Here is a 19996-nt window from a genome sequence, read left to right as displayed (position 1 = left end):
TGCTCAGTGATTTCATGCTGGCCACATGACTGCAGAACTATCTTTGGACAGTGCTGGCTCTATGACCTTGAAATTGAGATGAGCACCCCCTATAGTTGGCAATGATTAGCGAAGTAAAATTTGCAGGGACTCCTTTTATAGACGGTGGAGTACCAGCATTACTTCTTTTTACACACTCCGACACTTGTATTATTTATACTAAGAAAAGTCTGGGCAATTTGCTTATTGAAGCCTGCAAAAGGACCCATGTGTGCTCTGAAGGTAGGAAATGTTGTTTACTTTAAACATGACCTATGAAGATTTGAATCTTAAATATTTTCTTAAAGGTGAAGTTCCTGTCTTCACCTTTAAGAAAAAGAAAGTGATGTTACTCCCCTTTGCTGAGCCAAATAAATGTTTCTGCCATACAGTGAAATGCATTCACATTTTACTTGCATTAACTCAGTTACATAAAGCGTAAATGCACAGAAATGTCTTGCTTACATCTTTCAGCAAAATTGAATGTTTGTGGTTAAAACTACAGTTTATGTTTCATTATAGTGTTCTTGACCTAAATGCTTTCGAACGTCAGAATAAAGCAGAAGGCCTTGGAATGGTAACAGAAGAAGGATCAGGTACAGTTTTCTTTACCAAAAGTTTGTTGCTTGGCCCCTTTAAAGTCACTAAATAAAAATAATTATAGCTTTAGTTTATCTTTATTTGTGACTAGACAACCCATGATCATTATTTCAGAGACATTTCCTTACTAGATTACTCAGTATCCTCTAATATACCTGAGTTCTTTAAAAGTTCTTTAAAATTCAGGGTTTTATTCAGAAACTATCTGCCTTGAAAGTAGCTCATATTGAACTGTATAGCACAGTCAAACATAGGGAGTTGAGCTCAGGAAATATTTTATGACAGTTTTGTATTATGTCAAAAAATGCTTTATGATATTTTTATGTTATAGGTCCCAGATTTGGTCACATTCTGTATGTTGGCTCAATTTAGTTATCTTGGTTGAAAAGGTTTGGCCCTATAATGCAGCATTTTGCCCAATTAAACATTACAGACATGAAAATTTGATATTATATCAATTAGACAACCCATGACCTGTTAGTCATCATTTCAGAGATATTTCCCTATCTAAACAGAAACAGAATGACCAAGGACAAAAAACAGTGGCCAGATTTCCGACTTCCTGCTGGCTTGACAGTGGCTAACCATGGTGGGACTGGAAAATCCAGGTTCCAGGATGTAGGCCAGGAGGGCTAGAATGGGACCAGTCTATTGAATCTCTGGGTGACAGCATAACAGCATTGAAGCGAGCACAATATGCCAAATTTCAATCCCATGGCAGGCGTGGGGCCTGGATTCATTGTATTCATTCTGTAAATTAGCCCATTTGAGGTAACTTGATACAAAAATTGTTGCCCTATGATGCATTGTTTCACCCAGTTAAAGGTCACAAACACAACATTCTAGTAGTGTTTAAATTATAATAGATTATAGGCCAATTCTCAGCAGAACATCCAGTCCATAATAAGAAATATCACAGGCAGAAAAAAAACTTAAAAGTTTTCAAAAAAATCAAATTTCATAAGAATCTGTGACAACTTGTTAGCCTTCCACATGACATGAAAGGAATTGGCCACTTCTGCAATGCATCTGCAGGTGCATTGGCCAAAATAAAATGAGTTTTCCCTACATCAGATTAACTTGGATAGTTTAACAACAGAAGGTTATTAAGTCTGAGCACCTTGAAGTGTAAAATGTGTAGCGCAGTAAGCAAATTTCATATCCCCCAACTGGCAGAAAGATAATCTCTCTTGGACTGAAATATCTCTCTTTTACTAGCATAGGTGACACAATATTAAATCTTGCTACTGCGTGGCATATATGAGACAATGATTGTATATAAATTGTCTTCCTCCCAGGTAATCTCGATAGGCACGACAGCCACAACTGATTACACACACTTTGGTGGCTGAAGTTTGAATCCTATTTATTATTTTATTGGATTTGTTAAGCCCACTTCGCTCCAAAAAGACTCTGAATGCCAAACAATAAGTCTAAGTCAATAAAGTATAACCTGCTTATCATTTTGCACTGGTCTGAGATTATTTTAATCAATGGAAAACTTGTGACGTGAATATTCTATTCTGAAATAAAATTACATATCCCAGAAAGAAATTCTCTATGAAATTTTTTTGCTTGAAAGTGATTTAAATGCTGTTTTTAAACTTTGCTTAAAACTGAGAAAACTGGTGGCATTCTAAATGTTGCAGGACAGCAAATCTTGGAATTCTTTAGCCATGCTTCATGGGCTAGTAGACATAGGTTCAGCAACATCTGGAGAACCACCAATTCTTTATTCCTTATTTTTTTTTAAAAAAGGTATCAGAACTTTTGATTTTGAACCAGTTCACCTTTTCTACTTTTGATCAGATTTTCCACTGTTATTATTTTGTTGTATAAATCTGTTGTTTCCATCTAGAATCATTTGTGTATTTTCTCTGTGACTAGTTGTTTGTTTGTTTGTTTATTTATTAAATTTACCCATCTCATATGAAAGCATCTCTGGGCAGCTTATAGCAGTAAAACCTCTGTTCTTTATCTTCATTCCCAATGGAATTTCTTCTATTATATACTTAAGCAAATCCTTTCATGTTTAGTCGTCAAAATAAGAGGAAAAACTAAACTATTTACTATTCTGTTAGGCAAGTTAATATATTTTAGCAATTTCCCTGCAATCATTTCCAACTTCTTTTGATTAGCCTTGGTGTTTACATCAAGTTAAAAGAAGGTAAACCTTTAAAGATTTTTAAAGCATCAAGTTATTGATTTTGCGCATTTTTGTCCTTAATTATAGTCCAGTATTTATTTTAGCATTTTTTAAAAATGATCTTACTGGAAGTTAGCTGATATCAGTAAATTTTGGTATTCCAGTTTGCTTCATTTGGTTGGTTATCAAAAACTTGATAATCAAATAAATGGTTTTCAAGAATGGAATTTTTTTTTCTCGCATATATTTTTCTATAGCTGTTCATAGTAAGGTTTTCTTTGAAGAAGTTCATTTTCTTTTGGAACCTGGGCATATGTTATAAAAGAATACAACATGCATCTCTCTCTTTTTCCTTTCTCTCTCTTTCTCTGTTTAATTAATATTCTGATATCAAAATATTTTTATTTTCTCTTTACATTTTTATGTATTTACCTAAATTGGACTTTTGACTTGATTCATGGAGAATTAAGTTATCAGAAGCAATGCTAAATCAATTATTTTTTTTAACTCTGAAACAAGTTCTCACTTTTTTCTTTTTTTCCCATTTTCTTTTCTTTGTCCTGTCCTGTCTTCCCCTACCTCAGTCATCACTCATGAGCGTGGTAATTATTACACATCAATTGACTTCCTTTTTTTTCTGTTGTAAGCTTCGTGTCAGCACTGTACAGCTCCTGAACACCATGCAGCATGCAGTTTGTTTTTATTTTTAGAATGTCAAAGTAGGATTATTATTACTATTATTATTATTATCATGGTTGTATTCTCCGAAGTTCCATTTGTATGCCAACTTTCCCCACATCTTTGTTTTTTCCTCCCTTTCTCAGGATATGCACAGTATCTGGCACACTAGATGTAAGAGCAGCAAGCTTTTTGATTTTCTTCTTTTTTTTCTGCTTCATTTGGTGGTGTTATTTTCTTAGTGGGCCAAGTATTTGTGATGGTTGGTTGTAAATAAAATGTGTGCATATGACATTAAAATCCACCATGTGCTGTGGTCTTCCTGTAGCATTTCTGTTGTGTATTTAATGTGGCTTTATGGCTGCATTAGTTTGTGCAAACATAGGAAATCAGTGGAGGATCCAGTCTTGACTTTGATGGTGGGGGAGAGGGGATATTTTGTGATAAAAAAGTTATATTTTCACTGTAAACATTAACAGAATTAATGCATGATAGCCAGTTGTAATTGTCTTGATGAAACTCTTTTTCAACATGTCTTGGTGTTTGTGAGAATCTGTTCTGTAAGGGAAACTTCAATATATAACTCAATTATCCCTTGTTCTTATAAAAAATCTCCATTTAGGTAAAACAAGTTTCAGTAGCAAAGCTAAAGCCCTAACCAGAACTGAACACTGTGGAGATGAAGATTAAAATTTTGAAATATAATTGATTTCAGTTAGAGAGTTCATTATAATGCTACATTTGACTGGCTGAAAAAAAAATCCATTAAGTTTAAAGTGTTAAGTTTAAACTTTAAAATTCTTCAGTCAGCTGTCTATAAAATAAATAGCCTATGAAATTAAAAATGCTTAATTTTCAGCGAAAAATCATTCATTTTCAGCTATTTTTCAACTATCATTTATAATATTATAAATCGTGAATAATTGTAAGATACAAAGAATCACACTATTTAAAAAGAGTAACTAGACAGCCAATTTGCTGTATGGTTAAAGCATTGCAGAAGGCACTGAAAGACTGAATTCTGTTCCCACTTTAAATTTGAAGGCAGCTGGATGACATTAGGCCAGTTATTCTCCTTCAGCCCTAAGAAGGTAGCAGTGGCAATCCAGCCAAGAAAACTGCAGGGATTAGTCAGAAAGTTGCTGGGAGTCAACACTGACTTGAATGGGTGTGACTGTGTATGTGCACACACATACACAGACTCACACACAATATTTTCAACTGAGAAGTACAATTTTCAAATACATAATGATTTTTGCATGAATAGTTTTCCTCATTGCTTTAAATGCTTCAATATTGGAAAGAGGATATGGGATGCATATACAGGAATATTATCACGTATTGGGTGATAATTATGGTAGTGCTTCCTAAACAATTCCATTCATTATCAAAAACTGTTATCAGAAATTACTTTTTACCCAATGTAGATAAAATATTTTAAGTGAACTTAAATGTCACTCCTATGATTGGGCAATCAGTTTATGTGTTAAAGAAAAACTACATGTACCCTATTTGGGGTAATTTACCCAGGTTTGGAAAGCACTTTGTAGAAGAGATCCAAGGCAAACGAGTAAGGGATACGAAGTTGAGTTTAGTCCATTGGACTGCTTCCTCCCCTCATACAGGGCCATTAATTTCAACTGTTCCATGGCAATGATTCTTGAAGCGTGACAGAGAGAAAAAAAGACGGAGAGAGGGAGAAGAATATGTTTACTTTTGCTCTGATTATTATTTCTAGTATTAATAGTTGACATTTTTTTGTAAACCACCCTGGTAGGATCTGAAAGGTGGGTGATCAGTAACAATAATAATAATTGCCACCAGGTAAATCATTGGTTAATTGCAGAATGCACAAAACCTTTCTTAAAATGGAAACGATGAACCTTAGACATGCCTTTTTAGAGAGATATTTAAAACAACTAAGCAGTGGAGTAGAATACATTTTACTGGTTTTTGGAAGGGATAATACCTTGTTTGTTTTAAACTGTGGATTATTTTTTTTTCGTTCTAGGTGATAAAATAAGTATTTCAGACAATCTTAAATATAGGCCTTGTAACTGGTTCAAGATTTATTTATTATCGGTTGTACCCTTTTTTATTGTTCACTGTACCAACTATCTCTTTATTCTGATCCTCACTCACTGTGACCAAGCTTCATGTTCTTAATGCTGGACCCCCCACTGGTAAAACATTGACAGTTCTTTACCAGATATGTATCTGATTTGTTTTTGTGACGTATTAAATGTTGCGTTTTTATGTGTAATGTTTTACTTGTTATGGTTATTAATGGAAAAAGGTTCAAAAACAAAGGTCTAAATTGATTTACATTAATTTCTTACATTTTCATTTCTTCCTTACAATTTGAATAATGTTTTCATAGACCATGATACACTTGAAAGTGCATTTTTTCCTCTCCTTTCAGTTTAAAAGTTATCTTTCTGATGTTTTCTTTCTTTGTTTTACATAATCTGAATTATACTGACCTCAAAGATACCAAAGATAAAGTTTTAAATGTTGACTATAAAATAACTTGAGATGACTCATAATTTTAATTAATTATATAATTAATTAATACAAGAAATATTTTGACTCATAAAATAGACTACACATTCAGGTGGAGTTGCTTATTTGTTGTTATTTCAGCCTAAGCTGGAAAGAGCCAGTTTGACTCAATATTGCTTTCTACTATTAGCCTCTCCCATTCCTTGAAAGGATGGCTTAGTCCCAGAGGATCAATGATATCCCAAGGAGATGCCATGTAAGAAATATTCTGTCACCACTCAATTATTGACAGTGGATTCCCACAACATTATGCACTGTTTAGAATATGAATATGACACATTCTGATCTAGCTGCTATTGGAAAAACACTAAAATAAAGACAAATTGAGTGATAAGATATATTTGTTAGTAATTCTTTCACTAATTATATATAATATGAAATGTGCATATGATTAACAGTTTTTAATTATTTATAATTGTAAGTAAGTAGGTGTTTAAAACAAAAGTAAGGAACAACTTGAAAAAAATAATCAGCAGTATAGAAGAAAATGGTTAGGATGGAATGGCTTTTGGTATACGTTCTGTAACCAGAATCTGCGTAACAAAATAAATGGTCAGAAATATTTCCAGGGAATTCATTTTGCCTTAGAAAGGAGAGATAATTAATAAACTGCCATTTAAGCACTTTCAAGAACTGCAACACCTACCACACCCATCTTTTTTTTCTACCGCACATTACTTTTTAAAAATATATTCCCATCTGAAATGGTCCATGACAGAAACAAACATCTGTATGTGTAATAATGCCATTGAATAGTAGCATGGGCACAGGCAATATTTTAACTAAACTGCAATGTGTTAAAAAGTTTTTACTTTACTTACTTTTACTTAAGATTTTTTCTGAATATATAGCTATTACCACTGAACACCACACAATACACAAGAATATGGGTTTTTTTTTTACATAGGCCAACCTGTTTATTTATTTGTTTATTTAGTAAATATATAGGCCGTCTCCGTCTCATTGACATGACTCTGGACAGTTTACAATGAAGAATAAAAATATCTCCTTTTAATGAGACTGTAATTTGGGGTAGAATCAGGGCAACTGGATGGAGCTGAGCATTTACTGGCCAGATACCCTTCCTGATGCCATGCAGAGTTCGCAGCAGATAGTTTTTCTTTGCGCCCTAGAAGAGAAACATCTGCTCCTATCTAGGATTGAACTCTCAACCTTCCAAGTGGGAAGTGAGTGTCTTCACCACTAGGCCACCATGCCACTCAATTAAAGAGAGGTGATTTTTTTAAACGTTATTTTTGTTCTTAATTCTGGTTGCTTTTTGTTTTTATTCTTTAATTAGAGAAGACTAATTAAAGAATAAAAAAACAAAAATAACATAAAAATAGCAGTTGAGAAGACTCACAGATGCTCAGGCAAGCCATGGCATATCTTCACTCATGCTATCAGGGCTCCAAGCTCAATGACAAAGCCTAGCATTGTTGGAGCAAGTCTGATTCCTCGGAGAATGATGTTCTAGAGCAGGGCTGTCAAATTCAAGGCCCGGGGGTTGGATCCGGCCTGCGGGGCTACCTAGAAACAGCCAAGAACTGGGCCAAAGTGCCTCTGCCAACAAAAATGGAGCTCAAGAGGACCGCACACGGCCCTCGTGAGCTCCGTTTTTTCTGGCAGAGGGTTGCAGGAAGCCACCCCATTTGAAAACTGAGCTTATGAGGGCTGCATGTGGCCCCCTCGAGCTCAGTTTTCACTGGCAGAGGGTTGCAGGAAGCCGTCTCAGCCAAAAATGGAGGTTGGGAGCCAGTTTTCTCTAGCAAAGGTGCCTCCCAACATGAGTGATGTCATTCTGGCCATGCCCACCCTGGCCCTCCAAGGTCAAACAACCCTGATGCGACCCTCAATGAATCGAGTTTGACATCCCTGTTCCAGAGGGTGGGTGCCATGGAAAAAAGGGTGGATGCCTCTTCTGCAGATGTAACAGAATGGGTAGACACCATTGAGGAGATACTGTGTGGTCCTTACATAACCCAGCCCCAAGCCATGAAGGCCTTTAACGGTCTTCCCTGCACCTTAAATTGTGCAGAGAAAGATAGTAATAGCTACTGCAGCTCTTGGAGTAGAAGTGCCACATGTAGTGAACAACCAGCACCTGTAACTGCTTGTGCTGCCATATTTTGTACAGCTGAAGTTTCTGAATACTCTTCAAGGGCAGCTTCATGTAGAATTGGTTTCAGTAACCCATTCAGGAGATGACTAAAGCATGAGTGACTATGAGCACTCTATCCTTTTTGAAATAGAGAAACAGGCAATCCTAAAGAATTCAGTATCCAGTTACATTATTTTTCATGAATAGGAACTTAATATTAGAGATATATCACTTTATTTCATTGGCTTCAGTAACTGTATCCTGAATAAGTATTTTAGAACTTAGCAAATTTTCAATAAGGTTAATTTAGTTTGATTACAATAGCTCTTGCTTATTCCAGTATCTATCTGTAGATTACATCCTCATTTAAGTAACCCATTTTACCTGCTTCTAAATATCAAGTTCCCAATATTACATGTTCACAAATTCAAAATTCAAATGAGAGATAATTTCTAAAATGTTGCCAAGCCCACGCTGCTACATTTTTGGGAGATACGGTTTCAAATTTTACTTTTTTTCTCATAATGAATGACAATACCTACTTCCAAACAAGAACACTATGGAACTGATTCTGGGGAAATGTTACAAGATACAATTATGTCTATAATTTTTAAAGCAACAAGTGCTACATGTGATGTTCTAACATTACTTGGCAACTTTTCATGATACTTATTGGGATTGACTTTTCCACAGGGGAAAAGGTGATGCAGGATGATGAATTTACCTGTGACCTCTTCCGGTTCCTTCAATTGCTTTGTGAAGGTCATAATTCAGGTTTGTTCTCCTCTTCTCGTATTGCATCCAATGCTCTAAAATACCAAAGTAATGAAGGAAGCTTAATTTTGTAAACCAAATAAGTTTGGTAGATATAATTAATATATTGAAAAAGTTAAGTACATACAAGGAAGCATGTTATGATACAGATAATTTTCAGAAAGTTCGAGATTAGGACAAATGTTAACTCCATCTCATTTTATTCTCCAAGGTTTTCAGAATTACTTGAGAACTCAGACTGGTAATAATACAACTGTCAACATTATCATATCAACTGTGGATTATTTATTGAGAGTTCAGGTAAAATATCACTCACTGTAAGGTTTCACTAAAGTTTAAGTTATTTTTGCAATAATCAAAATAAATGTATAGGTATTAATTAGTAGGTTTGAAGCTTTAATTCAGAGAAATTTATTCAGTTTCACATTTTAATTAGTAATACTCAAACTTATGGGAACTGGAGAATAGTTGTACAATACATAAGCATTCACATTTTTCTAAATTTTCTAAGTGAATTTGCCTCTACAAAACATAAATACACATATTAGGATAACTGTACATAAATATGATTTAAATTTTTCGTTACAATTATTCCTTAACAATCCAAATTTGAAATTGGATCAAAAAAGTATAAGTAGAAAAAGAAAGAGAAGCTATTTATCTCCCAGTGTGCACGCATGCACACACACACACACACAAACACACACTTAACACTATCATTATATTTTGCTAATTTGTAACACTGTTATGTGTCGCGTCGAGCGACCGGTCCGTTGTTTCGATCTTCCGGTTTGCTGCTGAATTCCTTTCAAGAAGCAATTTGGCGGGACCCTCTCAAAGGTGAAGCTTAGTGGGACCCTCACAAGGGTGAGGTTTAGCGGGACTCTCGCAAGAGTGAGTGCCAAGCACAAAGAAAAAGACATGAAACAAAGCAATTTCTTCAGGTGAGGAAGCACATCGCGCCTGGGGCAGATGGAATTGTCCCGGCGGCCCCGATTGCTTTGCGCTGTCCTCTTTTATTGTGCTGAATCAAAGAAGGGGGTGAGAGGGATTGCAGGAAACAATAGAGTTACAAAGTTAATCATTAGAACCAGCTACGTGACACAAGTAGCGAACTTCGTGACTGATACTTCTCCGGTAAACATGTCTTAATACTGAATACACATCTTTTAGCTGACACAGACTTCTGGAGTTAATCTTGTCAGCTTCTTTCCTGTCAGCTCAGTGGAATTTGCCCTGAGAGGTATACGTGCTAAGCAAGATTTGTTCTATGGAAAAATAGCCAAGGCAGAATAGCCACAGTTATGTATATTTTTCCACATTGGAATATTTTTATATCAAAAAGCAAGATTGATAATGCCTACCTACTCTCCTTTATCCTTCTAAAATATACTAGAAATATGGGAACAAGAAAGCAGTAAAAGAAAAAAAAGGTTTAATTGCCCTAGGTACATGAGTGACCCTCTTTGCGAAATTCTTTCCAACAGTCATCCAGTCTCCTCCCATGTTTGTACAAAATTTTCATAACCATTAGTTCCCATCCTCCCTTACCCTTTTTTGCTTTCTATGTTCTCCTACATACACCAGATGAGGAAAGAATGTAACAGCAGGAAATTCAACTGAAAGTTGAAGTTTCAATCAGAGTTTTCATGATTCCTATATGCAAAGATTCATGTGGACCTTATTTGAATTTCTAAGCTGATGGGATCTTTACAGAGGATATTTTTGTAAATCTGTCTCAGGGTTTTGAAGAATTTAGGAACAATTTATTTCTTTAACTAATTTGCCAGATGCATATGTTTTGAATAAACAGTGAGGCCATATGCTTTATCTTTTTCTTCTTCCATTTTTAGGAATCAATTAGTGATTTCTATTGGTATTATTCTGGAAAGGAAGTTATCGATGAACAAGGACAACGTAATTTCTCTAAAGCTATTCAAGTTGCAAAGCAGGTGTTCAATACTCTTACAGAATATATTCAGGTAAATAAATTGTTTTCCATCTCATTTCATGACCCTCTCATGGATCTCTAAAAGAATCTAATAAATAAATTGGGTATAACATGTTTATCAACAAATGAAGAGGAGCAGGCTCTGGTATGCAAGTGGTGACCTCTTAATTTCCACAAAGTGAGCAATATGAAAATAGTCTGTAATTAAAATACACCAAAGAACTTGTATACCACTAAACAGTTTGAAGTAATTTTACCAGGCAGATAACTCATTGAAATTACTTAAGTGTGCTAATTAAGTAACTTAAGTGAGTTACCTAGCTGCTAGAATTTCTTCAAATTATTAAGTAGTATACATCTTCTTTGGTTAAGCTCTCAGATTAGAGAGAGAGAGATCTGTTATCTTATGTCAGTCATTCATACTAACATTCTGTGTGTACCATCCTAGAGTGTCCATTTGCATTACATATTCCTATGGTTTTGTGCATTAGTCCACCAGGAAGCAGACTACAACTGCTTTCGTCCTTATTGGGACTCAACAGGTACACACAGCCATTAAAATTAATACTGAATTTTTAGGCCATTGGGTTTTATACAATTTAATTATATAGAGTTCCATTCCTGGTAGAGGGTTTCAACTTCCAAAGACCTAAAACTAATTATAAAGGCTATATGGACATGATGAATAGCGTAAGGACAAAACCAATTTGTCCCTCTGGTGCTTAAATCTTTAAAAATCAAAGAGGATTATGACTTTTTATTTTATTAATATTTACGCTGTATATTCGTGTGTGTGTGTGCTTTATGACATTCTTTAATGTAGTGCTTATTTCTGACTCTAGATATAAATGGACAAATACATCTGTATGCTTCACATGCAAATGAACCTATCTGTATAATATAATGGTTTTTTCTTTGGTTGGGTAAACGCCAGATTGTTGAGGTAATTGGAAAGGCTGACTTTCACAGAATATCCGTATGGCCTTGATTTGAATTTAGAAATACATACCGTAATAAATGAAAAACAACTTTTGTGTAAATGTTGTATAAGCTGTTATTATTTGGCTCAATTGCTGCTTTGTAATAACAGTTCACTGGCAGAAGATAAATTTACATTAGATTCATATTCACAATAATAATTCATTACATTGATATTCCACCTGATTCCTAGTGACTTTTCTGTTGTATACTCTTTATTCTTTGAGATTATCATGTCTTTTTTCAGGGTCCATGTACAGGTAATCAACAGAGTCTTGCACACAGCAGACTTTGGGATGCTGTGGTTGGTTTTCTTCATGTCTTTGCCCACATGCAGATGAAGCTTTCTCAGGTACAGAATGATTTTTAATGCAATTGGTTACTGCTGTTTAATTAAAGAAAATGTAATGAATGTTCAGTTAATTGCCTCTCAGTAACATTATAACACCAAGAAATAGTACTCATTTGGAGCTGATTGTTAAAACAGATTGGGCAACTGGATTGTATTATGCTGAGGGTAATGAAATTTCATTTATACCAAAGGAGAAGAACAAATAGTTCAGTACTTGTTTCTAGTAGGGACAGTGCTTAAAAAGATAACAGAAATAAAGAATAATACAGATGGAAGGGAGCTTGAAGGTCTTCTAGTCCAGCCCCCTGCACAACCAGGAGACCCTATACCATTCCAGACAAGTGGCTGCCCAGTCTCTTCTTAAAAACCTCTAGTTCTGGAGCACCCACAATTTCTGGAGGCAAGCCACTCCATTGGTTAATTGTTCTCACTGTTAGGAAATTTCTCCTTAATTCTACTGTAGGATGTTAGATGTTAGTGAGAGAAATATGTAGCCTGACGACTACCGGTTTGAGCTTCTTCGGCGACAGACCGAAACCTCGGCTCTGCGAGACTTCGATCCGTGCTCGCTGCTGGAGCGCCCCGAGCCGGCTGGTTTCGGGGCTAAGCCACATCGTAGAGGTGGTGAAGAGGGGGGAGACTGCCTGCAGGGTTGAGGAGAGCCGCATCTCTCCTCCCCAGCTGGCCATTACTCCCTTTCCCGAAGGTTGTAGCGGTGGTCAGAAATGGCCACCACAAAGAAGAACTCCACCGGAAAAGAATGTGCAGGAGGAAGATAAGAAGAGAAAGTTTTGGTTGACCGGGTCAAACAGCAAAAGCAACAAATAAGGTACCCTGGAATTGAAAATATTGAAAAAAAACAATAACATTGTTCCCTAAGAAGATTTTTAAGCTGTGAAGGAGACAGAAAAGGGAAAAGATTTGGGTTTTTTTTTCTCCTTTTCCTATATTGACAGCTAAGAGATTTAAGCAAGAAATTGGAAAAAAATCCACTTTGACATTAATAGGCATTTAATGCTGAAAATAAAAAGTCAAAGGGATAATAAAGATTTCTGGATAATCAAAAGTTTTTAAAAACAGGAAAAGAGAGAAAAAGAATAAAAGGGCAGGATCTGGAAGGGAGGAGACTGCCTGGAATTAAAAAGAATTTACAGCAAAATCTCAACAAGACTTCCAAAAGATACATTCTAACTGAAATATTGCAACAAAAACCCCAGGAAGAGAAAGTGGAAAAAGAAATAAGAAGATATATCTCGGGACTATTTGGATTACTTGACGATTTCTGGATTTTTGGTTATTGTATTTGAATGACTAAAATCAATCGGGTGGTTGTTTAAAACTGTTTAAAATGGGTCCACTTTTAGAAGAACTGAAAATGGAACTTAAAAAGTACAAAGAAGATGCACAAGAAGGGAGAGGTTCTTTTGGCTTCGTATTTCAGTTTTTAGAAATGGAGATTTGGAATTATGAGAAACAACAAGAAATGCCTGCAGAACAAGAAGATTGCGACAAAGAGGCAGCCATCTTTAATGAACAAGTAATCTTAGGTGGGGGGAAAAAGGAAAGGGGGGAAAGAGAATGGAAAGTTTAAGACTGGGAAAAACAACTCCCACCCAAAATAGAGTGAAAAATAAGTATAAAATCAGAAATCAACAGAAGAGGGAAATGCAGAAGAGAGAATTAGAAGTAGAGAGATAAGGGGGTAAAAAGGGGAGGGAGAAGATGAGAGGGAAGAAAGAAAGGAAAAGAAGTTATAAAGGACAGAAACAAAATATAGAGAAACAGGGCCTATGTAGAGATAATGGGTGAAAATTTAATGGAAAAAGGGATTCTGCAAAGGTACATAAGATAGTATTGTTATATTAGAAACAGAAATAATTTTAGAAAATATGAAACAATGTATGATTAAAATGTCTGATAAAATAGCTATCGTAATTCAGTGGAACGCTTGTCAATAAATAAATGTAACAAAATGAATATTTAATGATTTATAAAACATGTGAAGAGAAATAAGGGAAAAATTAATTATGGAGATTATATGTGTCTTTAAGGAAGTATGATATTTAATTGAAAAGAAGTGTTAAAGATGTTAAGATTTTAATGATTATTAAAGATAGAACTGAATTGGAATGGAATGAGGGTTTATAATTGCATATATTTATAATCCTTTTTTTAAAAAGAATATAGTGTGTATTATAAGAATGTACCAAGCAGAATTCGATTGGAAGTTATCTAGTATGTATTATATTGAAGGTCATAACCTTAAGGTATATATTGAAGTTTAAATAAGAGTTGAATGGATGTAATTAAAAGGTATAAAGGTGTCATACTCCAATTAGTAACTACAGGAGAAAATCTGTTTAATGAGAAAAGATAATATGAAATTGAAACAGAACAGACAAAAGTATAGATATAATGATTTGAATTGAGATGGGATAATCAAAATAAAATTGAGAAAATTAAAAGAGGGAACAAACTATATAGAAAATGTAGAATAGTATAAGATATGGAATAGAACACAAAAAGGAGCATGAAATTGAGTTTTGTGTCTGTATAAAGAAGTTCAACCCGGGACCATGCTATTTTCAAAAAAGATGTTTTACTTGTATTTTGTGTGTGAAAACCCAAATAAAACTTTATTAAAAAATAACTGCAGAACTATAAAAATTAGAACCCTTGGAAGGATTCAGAAAGTGGCAAAGATAGGCTTTATTGAGTTAAAGCTGGTAGATTTCTTAATATTTGTCACTTTTTTGAGAAGGATTATTGTTGTCTTGGTGATTATGTAGAGTCTTTCAAAAAAAATAATGTAAATAATTTCACATGAATTATTTCTAAAGGAGTGTTTGAACATCCCTGTTCTTTTCTTATAAGTTATGACAAGGCAGGAATAAGATTTTATCTCCTTGCAGCATAAAAAAGACTTCTGGGAATCTTATATTTATCTTGACAGGATTCTAGTCAAATTGAATTACTGAAAGAGTTAATGGACCTTCAGAAAGATATGGTGGTCATGCTGCTGTCTATGTTGGAAGGTACCTTTCAAATTATAATTTTAAACACATTTTACTAAAGTATTTTTCAAATTGCACCTAGGAGTGTTTCTTCCTAGTGTAAAATATATCTTAAAAATCCACGTTTATTAGGATCACAAAAGGGAAGAAAGAGGTTACACCTTCCTGGCTGCTATAGTGTCAATGAATGAAATGCAAATACATGATTAATATCAGCAAGTTGGCTGAGAGAGTATATGCAGCCTGTCAATTTGTATAAATTACTGTGAAAAAATTCCAACTCTGGTAATCGATTAAAAATGTTAACATTTTCTGATTTCAGTGAGGTACATAAAAATGAAATACATTTACATTCAATGAAACACATTCTAATCTTTCTAGAGATTAATTAAGGGTGGGGAAAGATGTTAAATACTGTGAAACTATTCTTCTCTGGCAGGCAGATATATTTGCAAAATAATAGTATGGCAATCCCTAGTACTGTGTAATCAGATGTATAGTGTGCATACTGTTGTAACCTTAGTACTGTACTCAGAAGGGATTGGGTTATATCTAAGCAGTTGTTCTCCTGGTGATAGGTTATAAAGTAAAGTACTCAGGAATGTGCTGATCACAATTTTGGATCCCCCTAATTTATCATGCTTTTGATTCTCCAGCGGGCTACCAGTTTAAGCCCTTTACTAATGCTGATCTTAAGTGATCAAATTAAGTTTTCCTTCATTTCAGATGGGAAAAGCTTTCTTTAAAAGGCTTTTCTTGGGATAAAGGAATAGTGATACTTGTATTCATAAAAGCTTATCTCTAATTGTAATCTGTGTACCATATACAATGCCTGAAATCTTCAGTCTGCCCCAAGGCGTAATTCTCTTCATCAGCCAAAAAATTGGAACTGGCTAGTTTAGTTGGTGAGTATACACATGGATAAGTGTCCACACAAATCCAAGTGTCCACTTGCCTTTTTTTTTGAACTGTGCTTCCTCAATCTATAAAACTTATAATGAGCATAAACAAGGAATTCCAATTCCTTGGAACAGATGCTGAGTAAGTTGATAGAAGCATGATAAACTTTTCCCTTTCCTATGCATCTTCTTTGTGAGGATATGTTTGTATAAAGATATAACCACAAAGGTTGTACAGAGAGATGGGTCTCTAATTGATTCTCAGCATTTGGGTTCTACTGACCACCAGCTGTGACCACTTCCACTCACCAACAGCTCCTGATAGCCCGTCAACCGTGATATGTGTTGTGTAATTCAGAGCAGGGAAATTGGAGCATAAGTAATTGAAATATAATGCAATTATAAAATACTTTGTCTTTTAAGCTTGAAATAAAAATACAGGCTGTAGTTTTTGGTCAATTCTAAATATTAACTAAATATTATTTATAAATACAGTATTGTTGTCCTCAGATTTGTAGTATAGTTTCAATGTTTATAATATTTCTTTGACAATTTAAAGTAACTCAGTCAGTCAGTAAAATTATTGATGCACTTTCCCACGTTCAGGTAATGTTGTGAATGGAACAATCGGCAAGCAGATGGTTGACATGCTGGTGGAATCGTTCAACAATGTAGAAATGATTCTAAAGTTTTTTGATATATTTCTAAAACTGAAGGATTTAACTTTCTCTGACGCATTCAAAGAATATGATCCGGATGGTAAAGGTATTATTTCCAAGAGAGATTTCCATAAAGCGATGGAGAGCCACAAACATTATACTCAATCAGAAACTGAGTTTCTGCTCTCCTGTGCTGAAACAGATGAGAATGAAACTTTGGACTATGAGGAATTTGTGAAACGGTTTCATGAGCCGGCTAAGGACATTGGCTTCAACGTTGCTGTTTTGCTGACCAACTTGTCAGAGCACATGCCTCATGATACACGACTGCAAACTTTCCTTGAATTGGCAGATAGTGTTCTAAACTACTTCCAGCCCTTTTTAGGACGCATAGAAATAATGGGCAGCGCGAAGCGCATTGAACGAGTTTACTTTGAGATCAGTGAATCAAGTCGGACGCAGTGGGAGAAACCTCAGGTTAAAGAGTCAAAGAGGCAGTTTATTTTTGATGTAGTAAACGAAGGAGGGGAAAAGGAAAAAATGGAACTTTTTGTTAATTTTTGTGAAGATACCATCTTTGAAATGCAGTTGGCTGCTCAGATCTCAGAATCAGATCTGAACGAGCGGTCTATGAATAAAGAAGAAAATGAAAACGAGAAGCTGGAGGAGCAAGACCCCCGAATAGGATTCTTCTCTCTAGTGACCATCACATCAGCATTAATAGCCCTCAGGCATAACATAATGACTCTGATGAAAATGTTAAGCATGAAAAGCATAAAGAAGCAAATGAAGAAGATGAAAAAAATGACCATGAAGGACATGGTCATGGCTCTGTTTTCTTCCTACTGGACCATTTTAATAGGTTTCATGCATTTTTTATCGAGTGTCTTCAGAGGCTTCTTTCAAATCATGTACAGCTTGCTGCTTGGAGGGAGCCTGGTTGAAGGAGCCAAGAAAATCAAAGTAGCCGAACTTCTAGCTAACATGCCTGACCCTACTCAGGATGAAGTCCGTGGTGATGGAGAAGAAGTAGAAAGGAAGCCAGTTGAAGCTGCTTTGCCTGCAGAAGACCTGACTGATCTCAAAGCTCTATCAGAAGATAGTGACCTCCTCTCAGATATTTTTGGCTTAGATTTAAAACGAGAAGGAGGACAATATAAACTAATTCCACATAATCCAAATGCAGGCTTGAGTGACTTGTTGAGCAGTCCTTCTTTACTCCCTTTACCTGATGTGCAAGAAAACGTACAGGTACAAATACTGTTTTTATTTATCTGCCTTGTTTAACTCTCTTTTTTCTTTTTTAAAAGCTTGCAAATAAGAATTTCATGTTTGTCAACCCTATTTAAAAGAACAGTTTTTCTTGTTTTAAGATGGGTTACAATCTTTAGGTAATTTTAAGTAATTTTCCCCCCCAAGATTGTAGGGGTTTAAAAATTAGGTTCAATTTCAAAATGAAAGAATCATTTACAAGTGAAAACGTGTAACCTTGTTTTTATACATCAGACAGAGAATGTATGTGTATTTTTAAAGGATTTGTAGTAACAATACCCTTTTGTTGTTTTATGCCATATAAGTTGAAAATGGACCATTGTTTTCCTTTTTGTTTATTTTTATTTATTCAAGGACCAGAAGATGAATGAAGATGGAAAAGATGAAAGGGAAGATACTAAATTTGAACATGAAAAAGCAGAGTATGTCCCATTCCTTTTGGAATTAATAGTTTCATCAAGATTGTTACCTTATTGGGGGAAAAAACATCCAAGGACCTTCATGAGAATTCATTCTAAATTTTGTATTGCAGTATAAATTAACAATTTGTTTGTATATATTTACTTTATGTTTATTGTACTTGAGGAATCAGGCAGAACACCATGTAGAAGTTTGTAACCTAGAATTACACCACTCTTGTTTTCTAATCTATTTTTAATTTTCAGCACAATATTTTTCCATTTTAATTTTATTATAAAATGGTTATTGTTGTTAGATTTTCTAAGTTCTTTGTATATCGTTCATTTTCCATAGTCTTTGTTCAACTGTTATCATACCCATGCCCTTAAAAAAAAACACACCTGTGCTTTCCATGGTGCAGTTGATTCTTTCCTCATTGAGATATTAAATTTTGGATAGATTGACATTAAAAATAAAAGATAAAGGAGATACAGAATATTATTCAACATTGGATAGGTTTTACCAGTGGTTAGATATAAGGGGTAGAAGTTAGAAGAAAGATTATTGTTATGTGTATGTAAAGATGAATGTTATCTATGACTATAAGCATGCTGGTATAATTAATATGATTACAAATAAGCTAATACAACTATAATTATTGCTATAATTATGTATAATATTATTGTTACTAGTATATGTTGTTTTTTCGGTAAAATGAAGTGTCTGGACAATATACTGTGTTGAGGTAATTCCCCATTAGGAGAATGAGCGCATACAGGGAGACGTAGTGAGCGTAATGTTGAATAATACACACACAGCACACAGATACACTGTACAGTAAATGTAGGTTTTTACTTCCAATAAATGTTTAAGCACAGTCCAAGATAAGCAGTCCAAAGTCATTCACAGGTAAGAAAGTCAGTGTTCAGTTTAGGGATAATCCAAATATCAAAGTCCAGTATCAAAAAACAGTTCAGTAACAGACTTACATCAACGATCGGTAACAGTCATTAGGAGCAACGGCAACACTCTCCAGAAAACACCAGAACAGAAACTCACTGAGACTAAACAACCCAGGTTTCTGGCTTCATTTTTTGGCCATTTGCGGAACCACACCCAATTACAGTTTTAGCATTCACTTAAAGATATAGTATTAAAATATCTATCCTAGTTTATATATTTCCAACCCAAATAACTGTTAGGTGACTTACATTCCTAACATTCTCCCCTTTGGGTAGGACAATATATACAACCTTACATTCTAAGTCCATAATCCTCGCAGCATGCCTTATGCTTTATAGAGCCTTGGGCCTTTGTAAAATGATCTGCTATATTGTTTTCTGACATACAGTATTCTCACATTTAAATATCTTAAATCTGTGTGTTTTGTTCTTGTTTTAACAGCAATATTTGAAGCCATTTGTATTGCTGATTGGTTGTCTTCGTAAATAACAATAGAATATGTTACATCAATTCCCATGTCAATCAATAATTGCTTATAACAAACTAAATCTGTACATAATAAGGATAAACATGAGAATTCAGCCTCCATTGTTGACAAACTTAGATGTTTCTGTCTAATAGACCTCCATC

General features: G+C 34.8%; 1 protein-coding gene across 1 annotated transcript in view; it reads left to right on the top strand.

Moving 5' to 3' along the window:
* The window catches only part of RYR2 (ryanodine receptor 2), a 317056-nt gene that overhangs the window by 266677 nt on the left and 30383 nt on the right, over positions 1-19996 (top strand). Inside the window, exons 84-91 of the mRNA XM_087967520.1 lie at positions 541-614; positions 8799-8879; positions 9091-9179; positions 10733-10861; positions 12056-12160; positions 15114-15195; positions 16680-17983; positions 18359-18426. Coding sequence (XP_087823646.1) covers positions 541-614; positions 8799-8879; positions 9091-9179; positions 10733-10861; positions 12056-12160; positions 15114-15195; positions 16680-17983; positions 18359-18426 — 1932 coding nt within the window. The remainder of the gene's footprint in view (positions 1-540; positions 615-8798; positions 8880-9090; positions 9180-10732; positions 10862-12055; positions 12161-15113; positions 15196-16679; positions 17984-18358; positions 18427-19996) is intronic.

This window comes from Notechis scutatus, chromosome 1 (assembly GCF_049901735.1).
Source record: "Notechis scutatus isolate UNSWTSFEM ecotype Mainland chromosome 1, rNotScu1.2, whole genome shotgun sequence".
Lineage (NCBI taxonomy): Eukaryota > Metazoa > Chordata > Lepidosauria > Squamata > Elapidae > Notechis > Notechis scutatus.
Note: the sequence above shows the minus strand (reverse complement) of the source record. Positions and strands in the feature narration are given on the sequence as shown.